A 19,906-nucleotide genomic window follows, 5' to 3' on the forward strand; every position below is an offset into this window, starting at 1 on the left:
GCCTCAGAGAGCTCTTTTGATCTAGGCATGGTGACGCTGCACACTTCAACAACAAAGAGCAAACCAAACTAAATGTCTGAGGTTTAAATATTAATAAGACAGGTTCCTCCAAGATCCTCTCTAACGATGTTCTAATCATTTGCACCTGAGCTGGTGCACCTGATTCTAATTTTATGTGTTTGAAGTAGTGATAAATGTAGGGGTGTACTTACTTTTTCCACATGTGAAATTTGCATTTATGTTTATTTAAATTATACAATGGACTACAAAATGTAAATGTTTCATGATATTTGTTATATTATATCACCTTTATCTATCAATATTGTTGAAATGAAGATCAAATAGCTGTATGTTGAAATATGTTCAAAAAGTCAAAACTTTACATGGGGTGTACTTAATTTTTCACGTGACTGTATATCAAAGGTTGTCAGAAAATCAAGAAGTACCCTTGTCGTGCAGGGAAGCCCCAGTAAGAAGAGGAGGATGCAGATAAAAAGGGTCAAAAGGGTGTTTTGGCCTTTGAAGAAATCAGGGAATTCATCTCTCAAAGCGGTAGTGAAGGTTTCTGTTGGGAGAGGAGTAGGGCTGAGTTTTAGTCGGGATTCATTTTCTTCCTGAGGTAATTTACTGTACAAGCAGTGATTTGCTAATCTGAGCTGCAACACAAGGTAGGTCAAAGGTCAGTTTGTAGCATACAGATTTTCTGTAATGCAGATGACATTCAGGTATATTTTGAAAGATATTATACACAAGGAAATTTCATACAGGAGGAGGCCATTTGACCAATCAGGCCTGTGCTCTATCAACACCACATTATTTCAATCCATCAATTTATTAGTCCCCTACCGGTATACACCGGAGGGGACTATAGGTTTGCACTCAGTCCGTCAGTCCGTCAGTCCAAGAACAGTTTTCCGGACTTTTTTTTCTAAACTCTTAATGCTAATAATTTCAAACTTGGTATATGGTTTCCTCATGATAAGTTACAGATGAAGTTCGAACTTCACGACGTTTCGATCATTTTTGACAAAGTTATGGCACTTTGAACTATGGGAATTCTGATAATTCCGATGATCCTTAACTCAGTGCCATTTTAAGTTTTAATTTCCTTTAAAAAAGATTTTCTCAGCAATAATTGGACCGATTGAGATCAAATTTTCACCGTAGGGGGGACTCGGTCTGTATAATATTTTAATAGTAATTATGACGTCACAGGTCACGTGGTTCGGCCGCCATATTGTTTTTCATGAAAACACGAAAACCCCTTTTTCTCTGCAACGGCTGAACAGATCGAGGCCAAACTTTGCAGGCAGAATCGGATACCCATGACGAACAAAAATGTCAGCGAGCATGACGTCATGCGTCACATGGTTTCAGAGTTATGACGTTTTTAAGGATGAACCTTTAAAACCGAGCTCCTCCCTCATTTTTGATCCAATCGAGGGGAAACTTTACAGATCTGTTCAGCATGTCAGTCTACTAAAATGTCCTTTTGGAATTTGCGATAGGGCACGTGGTTTGGCAGATCTCGTTAATTAAACGAAAAAAAATAAAATAACGGATATCTCTTGTTTATTCTAGAGTTCTCCTCAAGCCGCACCGCGCGCCCTCAGCCTCGTCTCGCCAACGTCAAAAGCGCGACACAGCACGTGCTTTCCGGAGAGGCGGAGCCAAGCCGAGCAACATATATATACACATCGATCATTGATCGTGAACTGGAAAATATAATAAATTACTGATATTTAGGGACTCGAAAGGTTATTTATCAACAACGTATTTTCTCGTGCTTGTGCTGACCTGTCTGCAAGGTGTATAAATCGAAGTCCCGAGTGCGAATCACAGGTAAGCCCGTCCTGAGGTAATTAGCGATTGGGAACGATTCAGAACCTGTGGATAAATAACCCTTGGTAATTTCCCCAACAGTTTTCCGGACGACAGAGTGCCGTTAGGTGACATGTATTGCAGCGCAATACTCAGAATGCTTGTTTTAAGTAGTGTCACAGGGAGAGGGGGATATAGGGGATGGCTGCTGAATGGGGAGAACATTGGTGTAAGCACAAGGATATCACCATGTAAAAAATCTCCATGAAAAAACAAGCAAACAAACACTAACTTTTTGGCTTTATTTATTTATTTACTTAGGGGTGGGGTGAGGGGGATAAGGGGTGGAACAGGAGCACTGTGAAGGACAATTAAAAATACTGACAGCACATCAACATTTAGACGAGACCTTCCTACAGACATCACAATCACTACACACACATGTACACAATCATCCACACCCAAGCTACCTTCCTTTCTTTGCCAATATCCTTGCATTTCTGTATACCCAATGCCTCGAGGTATTCATCCGATTCCAGTTTAAACTCATCTACTTTTTCTGCCAACATGTTTTCTCGGGAGACCATTCCATACATTAACTACTCTCGGAGGGAAAGACCCTTGCTTTCCTACCATCTTAACTCTCGCCTTCTTTACTCTCACGCTATGGACCCTGGTCCTATCACTGTCTATCCTGCTGAGGTTCACTCTTTTGCACTTATTTTGGTTATACCCTTTATTACAGTGCTTCCTGAAAGTATTCACACCCCTTGACATTTTTTGCATTTTGTTCTGTTGCAGGCTGAATTTAAAACGAATTAAATTGAGATTTTTTTATCACTGATCTGCATGTCATAACCCATAATGTCAGTGGATCGTTTCTTTTTCGAAAATTTCACACAAAGTAATTAAAAATGAAAAGCTGAAATGTCTTGAGTCAATAGTATTCAACCCCTTTGCTATGACATGCATTTATGAGCTCAAGTGCATCCAATTTCCTTTGATCGTCCTTGAAATGTCCCCACAACTTGGTGTGCGTGCCATCCCTTTGAGGGACATTAAATGAGTGTCCTGGAGAGTATGCGAGCAATCGCCCGCACCATGGCCAAATTCCTGCCCTAACCAGCAGAGGGCACTGCATCAGCAGCACAACTGCACACTCAGCCCATGTACAGCATTGTGCTGCACATACAAATGTAGAACTTCAATGCACGATCACGGGCGTACTTCTGGCACCCATAAAAGGGGGGGGGGGGGGGGGGGAGTTTTACATGGTTCGCGGAGCTGTCCATTGACATAATAGTTCTTTTTAAAGGAAAAACACATAGACCTGAACAGTCTGCTTGTTTACTTGTGTAATCTCATGAATCGTTCTTCATAATTTTGCCACCCCCAAATTGTGCCTCTCCAGGCGACCGCCTAATTTGCCTTATGGTTACAATAGCTTTGCCTCGAGGTATGTACACACGCCTCCCAGCGCTCTAACCTAGGTTTGAATCTCGGCCCAGCTATAAACGGTCATCTCGGTCTTTCACAAGTAATTCATGAACGTGTGTGCCGTCCCTCGGATGGATGTTAAACTGGCGGCCCAAGGAAAGCTCATCCGCCCTTTAACTATGCACATAGATATGCACATAGTGACTCATGTCACTCATGTCTGCCGATCTTAGTTTGTGGTTGGTATAGATCCCACGGTGTCCTTCCCGAAGAGTCGGTGAGCTTTCGCCGGCAGAACAAATTCCAATTTCCTGTCCCAACTACTGCCGAGAAGGGAATGGCAAACCACCCAGTATAACCCTTGCCAAGAAACTGCTTTGGCAGTATTTATACTCTTTAACAGAGTACGGTTCTTCAGAATTAGAATCACACCTTTCATCTTTCTGTTCCTGCTCCAATCTCTGCCCTCATCAAACCATGTCCTGCTTATGGCAAATATATTGTGCACCTCACTATCTACTTTTGATTCAACCACCTCCAACCTATTATATAACCTACTTACATTGGTGTAGAATAATTTTACCTTTTCCTTTCCTGAAGTTATTTTTTCCCAGAATGCCCAATTTATCAGTTACAGTTCATTCATTTTTAGCCCCATCCCAACTCTAGCCTAAAAAGGTCGAATTCCCATGGCAAAACCAGCTGCCCAATTTCAATTTCGCCTTCGGCTATTATTCTGGAAATATTCCCTTTTCCCACAAAATGATTCCTATTGATTCATAAATGCAGAAACTTGTTACACACACCACTCTTCCAAACATTGGTCGATCCTTATTGCTCGACTCATGAATTATATTCAACTTCTTCTTGCCAGAAGAATACCAGAAAACACTCATAACCCATTATTTTCAGTCAGCTAAACCTCCACCTGGCCTCACCTGTACAGGAGGCTTTAAACCATACAACCTCACCCAATTCTGCTCTGGGGTATACAATCACCACCTCCTTGGTGCATATTTTACCAATTCAACTTACCTTTGACAGATCCCTGATGCAGACATAAATCTATGCTAATCCAGCACACAGACCAAGCCAAAGTCTCAACAGAATCTATGTTGGATGCCCCCACCCCACCCTTTTCCACATAAGAGTATTAATCTGTCTAGTTTCATACTTTTAACCCAAAGTGCACAATTGTGGCAAAATCTTTAGTTAATTGTGCTTATTAGTCAGGTTCACTATGTTTTTTCGTTCAAAATTTTGGTAGATTAGCAAAACTACACATTTTTGGAATATTCAGAGCATGGAGAATCTGAAAATCAATGTTGGCATTTGCGTAGACACCTTCGCGAAAATGACACTCAGGACAGTGATGAATATAGTCAGGTTCACTATGTTAACAAATATAATTTCGTTCAAAATTTTGGTAGATTAGCAAAACTATACATTTTTGGAATATTCAGAGCATGAGGAATCCAAAAATTAATGTTTACATTTGCGTAGACACCTTCGCGAAAATGACACTCAGGACAGTGATGAAGATCTGTAAAATCATATTCCTGAACGGTATAGACCTCGTAGATCCTGTGTATAGGACTTATAGTTCAATCTGATACTACCTATAACAACCTATAACTTCAAAGGACTTGCAATATCATGTATTATGTAATACAGTTAAATCACAAATATAAAGACAATGGTTTTCAATTACCTTTGTTTGTTGCTTTTCTATAATCATGAGCACTATTTTGAGGCCTTTATTGGATTCCTTGACCCAGAAAACATAGGATTAGCATATTTAATGAAGTCTCTAGGTTGACTAGAAGCCGAGATCGCGCAAAATATGTATTTTAAGGCGGCCATTTTGAAAATCCAAAATGGCGGCCATGCAGGTGTCTGTGCAAATGCCAACATTGATTTTCAGATTCTCCATGCTCTGAAGATTCCAAAAATGTACAGGTTTGCTAATCCCAAAATTTTGAAAGAAATTATATTTGTTAACATAGTGAACCTGACTATATGGTAGGTCAATCATGAACCGCCTTTAGAGGCCATTTTTCCCCGCAGAGCAGGGGTTGGACTTTTTCGGGCACCGTGGTGCTCTTTTTGAAGCAACGTTTTACGGCCGGATACGTTAGGTCAATTATGCACTAATTAATGAATGAATTACATCCTGCTTATGCAACAATTCATATGCTTTGGGTGGGTCAATCCAAAAAAATAATAAAAGTTCACAATCTACAACTTTTAAGATTTAACCTCCATGGAGAAGAAGAGTAATACGTGTACCTGGTAGATAGAAATGCTGTTTTTTTCTAAAACACATTTTGAATAATTAGTGCAATTAAATTTTGATACTCAAGTTGAGGGACTTGTACATGTACAACAGGCAGGACAAGCATATAAGACCAATGCACTTTACACAAGTATAAGAAGGCAATGAATAAATCAATGCATAATATGGAATTTGAATCCAGTATCACAAGCTATGTGCTCTGAAGGGAATATCAACTAGGCTAATACATGATCATTTGAGAGCATTGCCTCAATATTTTCTCGGATATGTGTTAAAATTGACCCCAACATTGCATCCTGTTGTTATAAATGATGTAAAACTCACCAATCATGGTAAACTGGCTGTCGAGTCCAAGTGTGAAGAGCATCAAGAAGAAGAGAATCGACCAAAATGGTGATATGGGTAGCTGGGTGAGAGTCCGAGGGTATGCAATGAAAGCCAAACCAAAACCTACAAATGGTGAGATGGAGAATTAGAAACAGCACCATGGAACCGCCTTTAGAGGACATTTTTCCCTGCAGAGCAGAGGTTGGCCTCTTTTGGGGCACCATGATCCCCTTTTTGAAGCAATGTTTTATGGCCGGGTGCCCTTCCTGCCACCAAGCCTGTTAGTCACCTCTTGCGACACACAGGGAATTACGAGTGACTGGAACTCAATTTGCCGACCTCAGAAAGATGACAGGCTGAGTCAACCCCCCTGGCGTTAATTCAGCAATCAACCAGAATTCGAACCCAGGATCCTAGGATCCCAAGCCGGCACCCTAACCGCTAAGGCAACACCAGGCTAGAAACAGCACAATGGACTCATTGTAAAAATCGATCATTTTAATATTCTTAAAGTAAAACATTTATTTTGCAAGAACCTCAAGATGCCTCAAAAATCTAACCACCACCATCAACCTTACCTGAAGCAGCGACCTTAGGCACCGTGGTGCCAGCGACGTGGGCCAAGTGACCGATGACCGAAAATATGGCAAACCCAGCAAACACGCTGGTGGCGCAGTTTGTGATGGTCACGATGAGTGCATCGAGGAAACAATTGTTGCTGAATTTGTTGTAAGAAGACAAAGCGATCAGGCCACCACCGGCCGTTGCTAGAGAATAGAAGATCTGTGTCGTGGCATCCTGCCACACCTGGTCAGGTGGAATGAAAGAAGAAAAAAAACCTTCCACAGCACGTTTGTTTAATGCACTATGAATTGTACATGTAAGTAAAAATACAAAGGGAAAATAAAAATTACAAATGCTCTCGAAGAATTTCATCTGTTTCCATCTTAAAGGATACATACATGTGGTCAAATTTTGAAATGTTTATCATACTAAAATACACAAGTTGGTGTCTGTATGTCTGTCTGCAATACATTTTGTCATTACTTATCCAATCCCAACCAAACGTGACAGGAGGACTCATGGTTGTAGCGATTTCATTTCCCCCGTCCCCAAGGGGTTTTCCGCCTTGGACAATATCCGTGTTAAGGTGTATAAGGTAGCTTATTGTGGCGTTTTGCCAAGGCCGCTTCTAATAACAAAATTATTCATTTGTCTTCCCCATGTTCTCATAATAAAGCTTTGTTGAAAATTTGATGGCAAAAGCTCAAATGGCCCGGCCTTAAAAAGTTACGGCCCGGACAGACACCCAGACAGACAGACAGACAGAAACATACAGAGACAGACACCCAGAAGTGATTGCAAAACTCCATCTCCTGCTGCATGGGGGCCTAACTAGAATGGCACTCAGTAGAGTGAAGGCCTCCAGCAGGCTGAATAGTTTACATTTTGTATCCCACTGATAGACCGATCTTTTGCCCCCATCCTCTCAATGTTGAAGAATCTCCGAATAAATTATAGTATCTGGATCTTCACTAAAATCTAATAAAGTCGTCCTCGTCATACACCCAATGTGTCCAACAAGTTTTGTCTGAATCCGTCCATAATATTTTGAGATATCCTGCTCACAGTCAGACAGACAGCGACAAACAGGTGTTAAAACACAACCTCCGTCCACATCAAATGGTGAAGGTAAAAAAAAAAAAACAACAACATTTTTTATGAAAACCTATCATGTAATTAATGAAACATTTGATAAATTTGGCCAGTCTTGTCAAATGATGTCAGCACTGCATCAATCTTTTCTGTTGACTTTGGGTGCGCCAATTTGGCTTAAATACTTTGCTTTAAGCTTATAAGAGTCCTTACAGGTGAGGGGAATGATTTCACACTTGCCATCGGACACTAATCTGGGTTGGATTATTGACGGATTCTAAACTGTCGGATTGTTGCTTTGAAGGCAATTTGTTGGGTCAAAGTGTGCCATTGAAGGAGCTGGGGCTCCCACGTCGATCAGAAGAATGGACGCGACAAAAAGCTGGAATTCATCTGAGTTGCTTTATTGAAATCAAACACTCAGGCACTCTGAAAACCCGTTTATCGGTCAGCAATATATATCTATTAACCCAGGGGGTTTGCCCAGGCCCGGCGCCAGGGGGCGTGGCCCAGCGTCCTGGCTGCGGCCTGGCAAGTTGAGGGCGAGCCTGCGCATGCCCGGGCGTCCCGACCGAGGCCTGGCAAGTTGAGCGCGGGCCTGCCCGGGCGTCCTGGACGAGCCCGGCATGGTGATCGCTCCGCGTCCTTGATAGGTGCAAGGCGATTGTGAAACCCCAGCGGCAGCCGCTACACACGTCCCCCCAGAATCGACTTGCACCGGCAGGGTCAACTTGAGGGGGGTCCTGATGACCCGGCCGAAGCGACCCCTGGCGGGTCGTGGGAGGGGGTCCGGTGAGGTGGTGGGCGGTCGAGTGGGGGGCCCCGTGGACGGGGGGCGGCCTCGCCGCGGCGGAAGGGCCACCCGAGGTGGGTGGTCGACGTCCACGTGCGCCGGCTTAAGCGGTCCACTGCAATCCGGTCCGACCTGCCGCCGATGTCGATGACGAACGACTTGTCGTCCCGTCGCAGCACCCGGAAGGGCCCGTCGTACGGCGGCTGGAGTGGCCACCGATGTGCGTCGTGACGCACAAAAACATACTCCGCTGTGCGGAGTGCTGGGGGGACGTAGGACCGGGGGTCACCGTGGTGGGATGTCGGCACGGGGGCAAACCGTCGGGCGGCCTCCTGGAGGTCCGAGCGCTGGTGAGCTGCGGACCAGGGACTGGTAGCGTCGGGCACGAATTCGCCCGGGACGCGTAGCACCTGGCCATAGACCAGCTCGGCGGTGGATGCCTGGAGGTCCTCCTTGGGGGCCGTGCGAAGGCCCAAAAGGACCCACGGCAGCCGGTCGGCCCAACCGCCGTCTTGAAGGCCGGCCATGAGCGCGGCCTTCATGGAGCGGTGGAATCGCTCGCACAACCCGTTTGCTTGGGGGTGGTAGGCCGTAGTATGGTGGAGCTTGACCCCCAGGTTGCGGGCGACCGCGCCCCACAGCTCGGAGGTGAACTGTGGTCCGCGGTCTGACGAGATGTCCGCCGGTGCGCCGAAGCGGGCGACCCAGGTGGCGATGAAAGCCTGCGCCACGTCGGCGGTGGTGGTGGAGACGAGGGGAACGGCCTCCGGCCACCTGGTGGTCCTGTCCACCATGGTGAGCAGGTGTGTGAACCCCCGTGACGGGGGGAGGGGGCCCACCAGATCCACGTTGACGTGGTCGAAACGTCGTTCGGGCACGGTGAAAGGTGCCAGCGGGGCCTGGGTGTGTCGGTGGACCTTGGCCCGTTGGCAGGCCGTGCAGGCGCTGGTCCAATCGCGGACGTCCCGACGAAGGCCGTGCCAGACGAAACGCGCCGACACCAGCTTCTGGGAAGCTTTCCGGCCCGGGTGGGAAAGGCCGTGGAGGGAGGCGAAGATGCGGCGTTGCCAGGTGACGGGCACGATGGGGCGAGGCTGGCCTTGGGAGACGTCGCAGAGCAGGACAGTGTCCGCGCACGGCATGGGATCGAGCACCACATACCAACCACGGGCCCGCCGGTCTACGCCAGGGCCCACCGCCTCGACCCAGCCAAGCTCGCCGTAGCGAAGGCCGAATTCGACGCGTTGGAGCACCTCGGCATCGTGCGGCGCTCCGATAGCGCGTGGGCCTCGCCTCTGCACATCGTGCCAAAGCCGGGGGGTGGATGGCGCCCGTGTGGCGACTACCGCCGTCTGAATGACGCTACCACCCCCGACAGGTACCCGATCCCGCATATCCAAGACTTCTCCGCCCGTCTGGCGGGACGGGTCATTTTTTCGAAAATTGATCTCATACGGGGATATCACCAGGTACCTGTCAGGGCGGCCGACGTCCCTAAAACGGCAGTCATCACGCCGTTCGGCTTATTCGAATTCTTGCGGATGCCGTTTGGTCTCAAGAACGCGGCTCAGGCGTTCCAGCGCTTGATGGACGGCGTGCTGCGTGACCTGCCGTTCCTTTTCGTTTACCTGGACGACATCCTCGTCGCCAGCACGTCCCGGGCCGAGCACCTCCTCCACCTCCGAACACTGTTCGAGCGCCTCAGCGAGCACGGCCTCATCGTCAACCCGGCCAAATGCCACTTCGGCACGACGGCCGTTGATTTTTTGGGCCACCACATCACCAAGAACGGGGCCGTGCCGCTGCCAACCAAGGTCGAGGCCATCACCACGTTCCCGCGTCCCCACACCATAAAGGCCCTGCAGGAATTCCTGGGAATGGTGAATTTTTATCACCGCTTCGTGCCCCGCGCTGCTCACCTCATGCGGCCCCTCTACGAAGCCCTCCGGGGCAAGCCGGCCAAGCACGACATCGTCTGGTCCGCAGCAATGGATGCGGCCTTCCAAAGCTCAAAGCGGGCCCTCGCCGACGCAACACTGCTCGCTCACCCGGTGCTCAACGCTCCCATCGCCCTCACCACGGATGCCTCCGACTACGCGGTGGGCGCCGTCCATGAGCAATGGGTGAACGGGGTTTGGCAGCCACTCGCTTTTTTCAGCCGGCAGCTCCGGCCGAACGAGCTCAAATACAGCACGTTTGACCGGGAGCTCCTCGGTCTACACCTGGCCGTCCGCCATTTCCGCCACCTCCTGGAGGGCCGACCTTTCACGGCGTTCGTCGACCACAAGCCGTTGATTACCAATGAAGGAGCTGGGGCTCCCACGTCGATCAGAAGAATGGACGCGACAAAAAGCTGGAATTCATCTGAGTTGCTTTATTGAAATCAAACACTCAGGCACTCTGAAAACCCGTTTATCGGTCAGCAATATATATCTATTAACCCAGGGGGTTTGCCCAGGCCCGGCGCCAGGGGGCGTGGCCCAGCGTCCTGGCTGCGGCCTGGCAAGTTGAGGGCGAGCTTGCCCGGGCATGCCCGGGCATGCCCGGGCGTCCCGACCGAGGCCTGGCAAGTTGAGCGCGGGCCTGCCCGGGCGTCCTGGACGAGCCCGGCATGGTGATCGCTCCGCGTCCTTGATAGGTGCAAGGCGATTGTGAAACCCCAGCGGCAGCCGCTACACCATCCCTTAAATATGTGCGTTACGCTGGGGAGCCCTCTGCTCGCATTAGTTAGTTGATGTAGATCCCAGCTTTTGCTTTGCGAAGAGTAGGCAAGTTAACTGGTGTATATGTAGTGTTATCGTCGGTATCCTGAATAAATTCCACTTTTTTATGTTGAAGGCTCCAGTCATAGACTTTTTTTTTGAATACAGAATCGAGGCTCGTGCAAGAGCGAGCATATTAAACATGAAAACATGCACAGACACGTAAAACATACAATAAAGTGATAGGGAGACAAGCGGGGGAGAGAGAGGAAAGCATACAAGCACAACAACAGCAGAGAGGGATGTCGGTAGATCTGTGGAAGGGAGAAGGCTGGGTGGAGGGGGGGGGGGGGGGGGAGGGGAAGGAAAGGGGTACATGGCATAAAGCAAATGAACACGACGAGGAATTTCTGGAAAGACGTTGGTGATTGAAAGTGGTGGATTTGGGGTGTTTTAATGGGTGTAGAAAAGATCAAGGTTTTGGATGGGGGAAGATAAGAGATGGTTGTGAACACCTCTTTTAAAGTCCTGGAGGGAGGAGTGGGATTGAAGAGAGTGAGGGAGGTTGTTCCAGAGGCAGGAGAAAAGAGGAATGAAGGAGCGAAGGTGAGCAGAGAGGCTTTATTTTGGTAGTTTCAGAATAAGAGGGTCTCTGGAAGATAAAGGTTTCTATATAGTCCTCATCAAGGCCAGGCCCAAAATAAAACAACTGCATTGATAGAAAAGTGAAAAAAGAGAGAATAGTCTAAGGGTTTTTGAGGAAAAGAGAGAATGTAAAGGTGAGGAGTGAAAATGAGTAAGAAAAGTGTTTGATGAAAAGTGTATGAGGTTTGTTTGCAAGAAAGAGAGATTAAAGCTCGGCCTGTAGTTTGAGTGAGACAAAGGAAGACCAGCAATCCTGACACGGAGAGTGCAAGATGGTCCCGGGCACCACTTTAATGCTCCTAAGTCCGAACGGTAATACTACCCTTGGTGGTTGCTATGTGCAACCTACGATCTAAAAAAAACTGGTCCAACTGGATGGGTGTTTTTTTAGGAGACACCATCTCCTTACTGGATGGCTGTTGGCTGCCGCAGGGAGCTCATCCGCCCTATAACAGGTATTGTTTTTAGTCCTGCGGGGTATCACAGTCACCCTCTCCACTGGCAAGCCAGTGAGGGCAGTCAGTTTAGTCGCCGACTACCCGATCATGCAGCAGGTAGCACCATGCAGCAGGTAGCACCATGCAGCAGGTAGCACCATGCAGCAGGTATACATGTTACCAGTGGCAGTCAAGAGACCGACTTGAAACTAAAACAGGGTTTTAAAAGACCATCTATATGTTATTTATACAAACTGGTGGCTTTTTAACCACTCCTCCTAACTTACCCCTTCCTACAAAGTCTTTCAAAACATCACCAAATACTCTGACTGCATCCGGTGGGTTTAGTCTCACCTCAGCCTCACGAAGCTTCGTTAGATTTGATTGGCTCCCGATATAGTAGGATATTCCATCTCCGGCTCCCTCGAGCGTTGCCCCACGGACGAGCAGCACAATGAGGACCAGGTAAGGGAATGTAGCTGTCACATACACAACCTGGAAGAAAGACAAGTTTCATCCCAATGAACATACATCTCAAGGAAGAGTTCAAAGCAATCGCTCAAGATATGTGCTTTGCATTGGGCAGACTGGCAATCAGTTTATTTAGATCCCTGCTTGTGAAATTCAAACCTGGCCTACATATATTTTTTACTCATGTCACTCTTAATGACACCATCTCTCATTTGTTTTCTTCTTTGAAGCAAATGTCTTGCAAAGCAGAAATTTGAAACCACTTCTATTATATTTGTTTACAAAATGATTTTTCTGCCTTAAAGGAAAACCTATTACCATTTAATGATGCAGTCTCTTTAACACAGTCATAAAGGCATCAGCTACATTTTTTTTTTCTTGTATACTTAGTCGAGGCTCGTGGAGAGCTAGTACTAGTAAACTGAATGGTTCAGGACAAAAGAAACAGTAGAGAGAGGGATGAAACACCAACAGCAGAGTTGAAGGCCAAGCTAGAGGGAGACTTGGATAAACAATGGGTGTAGGGAACAATGGAGGGGGGCAGGAGAGAATACATGGGGCGGACATGAGGATACAGAAGGAAACTCAGGAGGGAAACTGGAAACTTGGAAGGAGGGATTGCGGTAGGAAGTGGAGGTTAATGAGGGTAGAAAAGACCATGGTTTTGGATTAGGGTTGATCTGAGATGGTGGTGAACAGCTGTCTTGAAGAGCTCGATGGAAGAATGTTGGTTCCACAAGCGGAGAAAAAAGCCAAATAAATGAGTGGACGTGAGCAGTGATCTTGGATTGAGGTAGTTTCACCAAAACGGGGTTGATGGTGGATTGGATGTGCCCTGCAGAAACCTGGGGGGAGGGAGGACAAAACATGGAAAGAGTAGAGTGTGCAAGACCAGAATGGAGGCAGTGAAATAAAGAGAGACCACCAACCTGTCTGTGATGGTGAAGTGATATGCACATAGACGCAATTTCATCAAAGGATATTCCAATAATCTTGAAGGCCTTGGTTTCCATGACGTCAGGTTGAGCAGGATGTGAGGCAGGGGAGCCAGTCCAGAAGGAAGAGCAGTACTCCATAAAGTTGCGGATTAAGGCCTTGTCGGTGGATTTGAGTTTAGTTGTGCCAAGGAAGGACTTATATGATGGAGGATAACTTTTGAAATGTTGTTTGCAAAATAAGGATCATGGCTGATAGTGAAACCCAGGAATTTGATTGACTCAACTTTCTCAAAAGGATTGCTTCATGTGAAGTTGGCCATGGATGCAGAGAGCTTAGAGGATAAGGTAGGATGCCAGAATGCATCAAAAGCCGAGATATGTCCAGGGAGACGGCCCTGATAACATGTCTGACATTGAGGGCCTCCATCCATTGTTGGGTGAGTAGAGGCAGCATGTCCAAGGTGGAGTGACCTGGTCTGAGACCAAATTGGTGATCTGAGATGAGGTTGTTGGGGAAAAGGAAGGATATCATAACGACTGTGATTATGGATTTCATGACCTTGCTGTTGATTAGTAAGTAAGTAAGATTAGTAAGTAAGTAAGTAGATCGGTCTGTAGTTAAGGTTAAAAACTTTTTTTTTACATCAGCTTTTAAATAATCTGTAAAAGATCATAAGCTTGTCTTACTTTTTTCTTTAACACATTTTGAGGTCCTTGGATGATCCAAGGTAACTCATTATTTATTTTGTAACACTATAACAACCACATCTGCAAATAAAAGTATGGTTTGGACTCAGTTTCCTGTGGCCTAGTTACCAAATACTTCTGTTTCATTTTATTATACATATATATATATATATTTTCATAGAAGACTTTTTCATAGAAATAGAAGATTTTATTTTCAAGCTGGATTCTACAATGAGACATCAACTCCATCTACAGGCCTTCATCCATCCACAGCCTCATGGAATACTCTTCTCCCCTCGGGCTTAGTGCCGTTGCCTCACACCTTGATGACGTAGAAACCACGGCTTTCAATCAAGATCATTGGAATCTCTCGTGATGAAGCTGAGCCGATGGAACAATCACTTACACATCACAGAAAGGTCGGTAGTTTCTCTGTCTTCTACCACATCCTTTCTGGTCTTGAACCCTCTGCTCTCTCTCTCTCTGTGCTCTGTTCCCCCCAGGTTTTTGCAGGGTGCATGCGGTCTGCCAGCAATCCCATTCTGGTGAAACTACCGAAATCCAGGATCACTGCTCACCTCCACTCATTTGTCCCTCTTCTTCCCCACCTGTGGAACCAACTTCAACATTCCCTTCTATCTCATTCTTCCCTTCAGGTCTTAAAGACACCTTTTTACCACCATCTCAGATCATGTCCCATCCAAAAGCATAATCTTTTCCACCCCCTTTTAATCGTCCCCAAACCGACCTCTTTCCAACTTCCCAGTTTTTTCCATCCTGAGAGTTTCCTTCTGTATCCATCTTGACTACTCCATTTATACTCACAACTAGCCCTCATTGTCAGCCAGATTCCTTACTTCTCCAAATCTCCCTCTATTTTGTCCCTGATCAACTCTGCCATTGGTGTGTTTATCCCTTTCTTTTTACAGTCTATTTTGGTCTGTTACATCCTCATCTGTTCTATGTTCAAGCTTCTCCATGGGCCTCTACTATATATATAATAATTGAAACACCGCCAAGCCAAGTGATCACTTGGTACCCCCTATTTCTTTCCACTTTACTATGACTGTCGTTAAAGGTCCCATGTAATTCAAACGTTTCTGGTTATTTATATATTAACTTGACCTTCCTAGTGAAGAAATCACCCATGTTTCTTTTTTAATATCAACAATGGGATAATTAGACCAATATTTTGAACATTTGTAGTGTTTTTCACAACTTGCTATGCCCCGCCCCTCAAAAAAGTGGAGTTCAGCGAACCGCTGGTCACGTGACCGGTGACGTCATCTCCAGAACGAAGTCCATGCCATCTCGATTCGCTATGCTTTGGCCTGCGATCCGTTCCGTGTAATTTGTACGTACTCTACTTTTGATTTGCTTGATCTTGATCTGAGGTATGCTGCGTCACGTGTGTCATGCCTCGCCTCGTTGATAAGCCCGCGAGGTCGCTCCGTGGAGCGGCCTGCACGTATTCAACTATGTGTGAATTATATAAATAACAACTCACGGTCTGAGGTAACTCGGCTAAGAATTATCCGATTTGCACCAAATAAAGTTTATGAATGGTTGCACAGACCTCTACTTCTCACTAAAAGTGGAAACAGAATGTAAATTGGAGTTAAAATAAGTGTTTGATTTGTATCAAGCAAATGCACGTGGAGCATGCTTGCGAGCGAGCTGCGTTCTGGAGGTGACGTCACATGGATTACGTCATCGGCTTTGAGGTATGGGGCAGAATTTTTAGGGGCGTTCCCAAGTGGTTCGCTTTTCTTTCATTTTTAATGTTTCAGAGTGAATATAACAAAAAATCAATGCCATATTTGAATTCACCATAATAAGACTCATTTAGATGACATCAAATGCATTTTGAGTGAGATTCCGTGTTCCGGACCTTTAAATGTTCTCTATTGTGGGCCAATGCTCCCACATCCTAACTTACACTCCTGAATAATCAGAGAGCAAAGCTAATGGCTCAGGCATCATTGGCATTAAACAAATACCAAGGGGGCAGAGACCACTCCTTTACCACGGCACACACACATCACTAAATGGTCATGCACCCTTCTCTCACCCCTCTGTGCCTGACCTGCTAGCTATCTCCTCCTACTCGCCCCCCCCCCTCCATTCCATTCCCCTCACCCCCCCCCATCCCTGCTCTCTCAAAATCAAACTGCACTATCCTCCGATATTCACATCCTTACCTTCCCTGATGACTTGATTCCCTTGGCAAGAGCTGCAAAAACCACAATCCAGGCAAGCAATAGGCAGAGTGCCAGGTGCCACACAATTTCTCCGGTCTCATTTATGTCAGCGGAACGCCGAAGGGCATATTTGCTGGGATGGAAGGTTTGGAGGAAGAAAAGGGTTGTATTTTGATTATTAATGCAAACAAGCAAAGTATACGAGTGTAGTTTCTCATATCAGTACATATCATATAGAGGGGAAAAAAAGAATATAGCTCTGCCTGAGGGAACAATAAAGGAGTCACTTGTTGTATGGCATGGTAAAGTAATGCAAACAATGCAATTCAAGAACTACATTCTGGTTCCAGGTCACAGCAAAAAAAACAAAAAACAAATATTAAATATTGACATCAGATTGGATGGCCGATTGCATGTTGTACGAATTGAGGAAAAATAACTGGTTTGTGTTCAAACAACTTTTCTTTACAATCATTACTCTGAAAGGGTTTGGAATTCCGAATATTGCTATCGTATAAACTATCGCTCACATTGATTAGAAAGCATTGGAAATCTCAACTGCTTATTATACATCAATTTCCACTGTTACTCCACTTTGGAAATTGGATTACAAGCACGGAGGTATATAATATGGAGAGCCAATTGGCCACCTCGCAGCATTAGCCGCCGTGAAGCCACCGGAAATAGTCTGGCGGCCATATTGGGAAGCCGATTGTTTGTAAACAAAGCCTGTCAAAGCAAAGGCGTGGCGCACTGATGATGCAGCTGGAGCGAATTTTAGGACCGCCGACTATTTAATTAATATAGAATACTAATATTTGAACTGATATTCGGGCTCAGAATCCCGTTCTTTAAGGAAATGGTGTTCATTAAGTTTGAAGTTGATTCTAGACGCATTTTTCCTGGGGAATCCAATGGTTTAGAGCTTGTTTGAAAAAAAAGTGCCCAAAATTACCGCTCGGTGTTCTTTATCGTCCTTCTCATGACCCAATCACCCACTAGTAGGAATAAGAATCCTGACATGTTACACCCCTGTTTAACTCCTGTCTTCACCTTGAACCATTCTGTTGTTTCACCTTGGTCGACGACCGCACATTGAAAGTCTTGGTAAAGGGCTTTTACAAGGTTCACTAATTTTCCAGGTATGCTGTATTTCTTCATTATGACCCAGACTTTCTCTGGGCAAGGAGTCGAAAGCTTTCTAGAAATCTATAAAATTGAGGTACATCGTCGTTTGCCATTCTTTGGCTTGTTCTATAATATTCCTCAATATAAAGATCTGATTTGTTGTCATGTTATATGATGTTACTTAATTCAGTCATTATATTGTAACTAAGATGTGTATGTTTCTATTACCGAGATGTTAGAAACCAGTCACATAAATGACATGAAACGCTGTCATGTAGTTAACCCACACAATTCTTGGGTTTCGGAAGTTTTTGCTATTCATAACATACAAGACTTACATGTTGCAATGGAACGTTCAGCAGGACATGGTAATTGTTACATGAATAATGGAGCGGAGATATAGACATCTCATGCAACACATCTTTTACAGTTTAAATATTTACATGAAGTGTTGGTGAACTCGCCATATCAGACAAAGGGCAACCCACTTGCCGACTTGATGTCATGTCGCATCAAGAGGCGCTTATATGCGGCAACAAACTGCCGGGCCGTTGGGTTATTCCCACTTCCACATGCAATGCGGACCGCTCCAAAGAAAAGTTCAATGTGGTCTTGGCTCATTTTGTACGTGAGCAGGTATCGCAGGGGAGATGAGGCAGGTTTGACATATGTGAAATACAAAATTGTGACACTCTCTATGCAGATCATGAAACCAATGAAGGGGGTTTTCAAACGCGTATTGGTCATAACTTGACCATTCATGTTTTTGATGTTGGACAAGTAACTGTAGGCAGTATCCAGGAATGGCAGGAAAAGTCCTTCTCGTGATGTCATGAGTGGTGCCTTGTAGTTTGGTGCCAATGGATTGCGAGAATTTAGAATGTCAAACAGTTTGTCCAATGTTTCAATGTATTGGCAGGTAGCCTCACTGCCCTGAAATTCTGATAGTTGCAAAGTGTCCCTGCAAAACCGAATTGCATCTGCCACACTAGTGCTCAATGTCTGAGCGGCTGTGTCCACCTTCATGACATTGCTCTTCCACTCGATGTGTTTCCGGGAGAGCTTATTTCCCAGACGCAAGCCTTCCCTCTTCTGCAGATCAAAGAGTGCCTGGATGTATTTCCACGCGATGACTTTTTTGTTGCCATCCTCCATCATTTTCATGGATCCAAGACAGTTTCTTGCAAGTTTAAGCATGTGACATGCATCGAGTACTTCGAGTACTTCGGCTTCAGTCGGACGGTTTGACCAGTCCTGTCGAAGTCACTCTCATTGAAGTGATCACTGCACAGAACTGTGGTGCCTGGGGTGGGGTAGAAGGACTCCCTTCTCAGGGCAGATGTCCATCGAGAGCACAAGTCCTTATCCTTTGGAAACCTTGAAACAAAATACATTGTGGTCACAAAATGTGGTTGCGGGTCAAAACCTCAGAGGGCAGTCAAAACATCCGAGTCAAAACGACTCCATATCAAAATAATATTTTGAGTTTCATATGTATAGTTAAATACAACTTCATCTGCTAATGTTTGCCATGTGTCGGACTTTCGTACCTTCCACAAGTAACCCCCATTTGCTCTTTCTGCTCACGAGTGACACAGGAGGGCATGGAAACCCTGACAGTAGTAGACTGGACAATTAAGTTAAGCTCATCACAAATTAAATCACTTGACAATGATCACGAGCTGACGAGTCAATCTCGATACTTCAATCTGAATCAATGAATGAGTCAATCAGACATCAGTCTGACATACTCACATAGCCCTAGTGAATACACAATACAGTTATATTTGAGATCTGTGTCGTATTGCACACCCTGCGCGTGGTCTAACATCATCAAATTCAAACACAGTGTTCAAACTTCATTGAAACTTCATTGAAACGTAATTACCTAGCCCCACCACTGTGACCACGCCAAAAACTGAAAAAGCAGAACACCCGCGATCGCGGTTTGTCACTTGTGAAATGTGCATGTGGAGGCCTTCCCTGAGGTATTTGTGCAGTCAAATGCAACACACTGTGGCATTTTGAAACAGCGCGTTCACAAATAAGACTCCTTACAGTCGGTAAGCATCCAAAATGAATCAGAAATTGTGAGATCAGCTGATTGTGAGATAAAACACGGACGCAGACACAATCGGCTTCCCAATATGGCCGCCAAGCAACTTCCGCGAGCTTCAGCCGACAGCCGTCATTGGCTCTCCAGGTTTATTATATACCTCCGTGATTACAAGTCGCCTCACGGGCAATAGGCGCCCGCGGAACTACGCAACTTCCGGTTAGTGCACCCTTCGCGACAACAGTCACGTGATTGGATACGTTGAAAACAAACCACAAAAGGGCACGTGTTACAGCTTACTTCCGGTAGTC

At 45.7% G+C, this 19,906-nt stretch overlaps 1 protein-coding gene across 1 annotated transcript in view; it reads right to left on the bottom strand.

Annotated features, from left to right (window-relative positions):
• The window catches only part of LOC137418771 (sodium- and chloride-dependent neutral and basic amino acid transporter B(0+)-like), a 193,619-nt gene that overhangs the window by 63,605 nt on the left and 110,108 nt on the right, over window positions 1-19,906 (bottom strand). Inside the window, exons 6-10 of the mRNA XM_078776390.1 lie at window positions 16,412-16,544; window positions 12,469-12,609; window positions 6,460-6,688; window positions 5,879-6,004; window positions 447-565 (exon numbers count right to left, since the gene is read on the bottom strand). Coding sequence (XP_078632516.1) covers window positions 447-565; window positions 5,879-6,004; window positions 6,460-6,688; window positions 12,469-12,609; window positions 16,412-16,544 — 748 coding nt within the window. The remainder of the gene's footprint in view (window positions 1-446; window positions 566-5,878; window positions 6,005-6,459; window positions 6,689-12,468; window positions 12,610-16,411; window positions 16,545-19,906) is intronic.

Source organism: Myxine glutinosa, chromosome 4, assembly GCF_964187855.1.
Source record: "Myxine glutinosa chromosome 4, kmMyxGlut1.1, whole genome shotgun sequence".
Taxonomy (NCBI): domain Eukaryota; kingdom Metazoa; phylum Chordata; class Myxini; order Myxiniformes; family Myxinidae; genus Myxine; species Myxine glutinosa.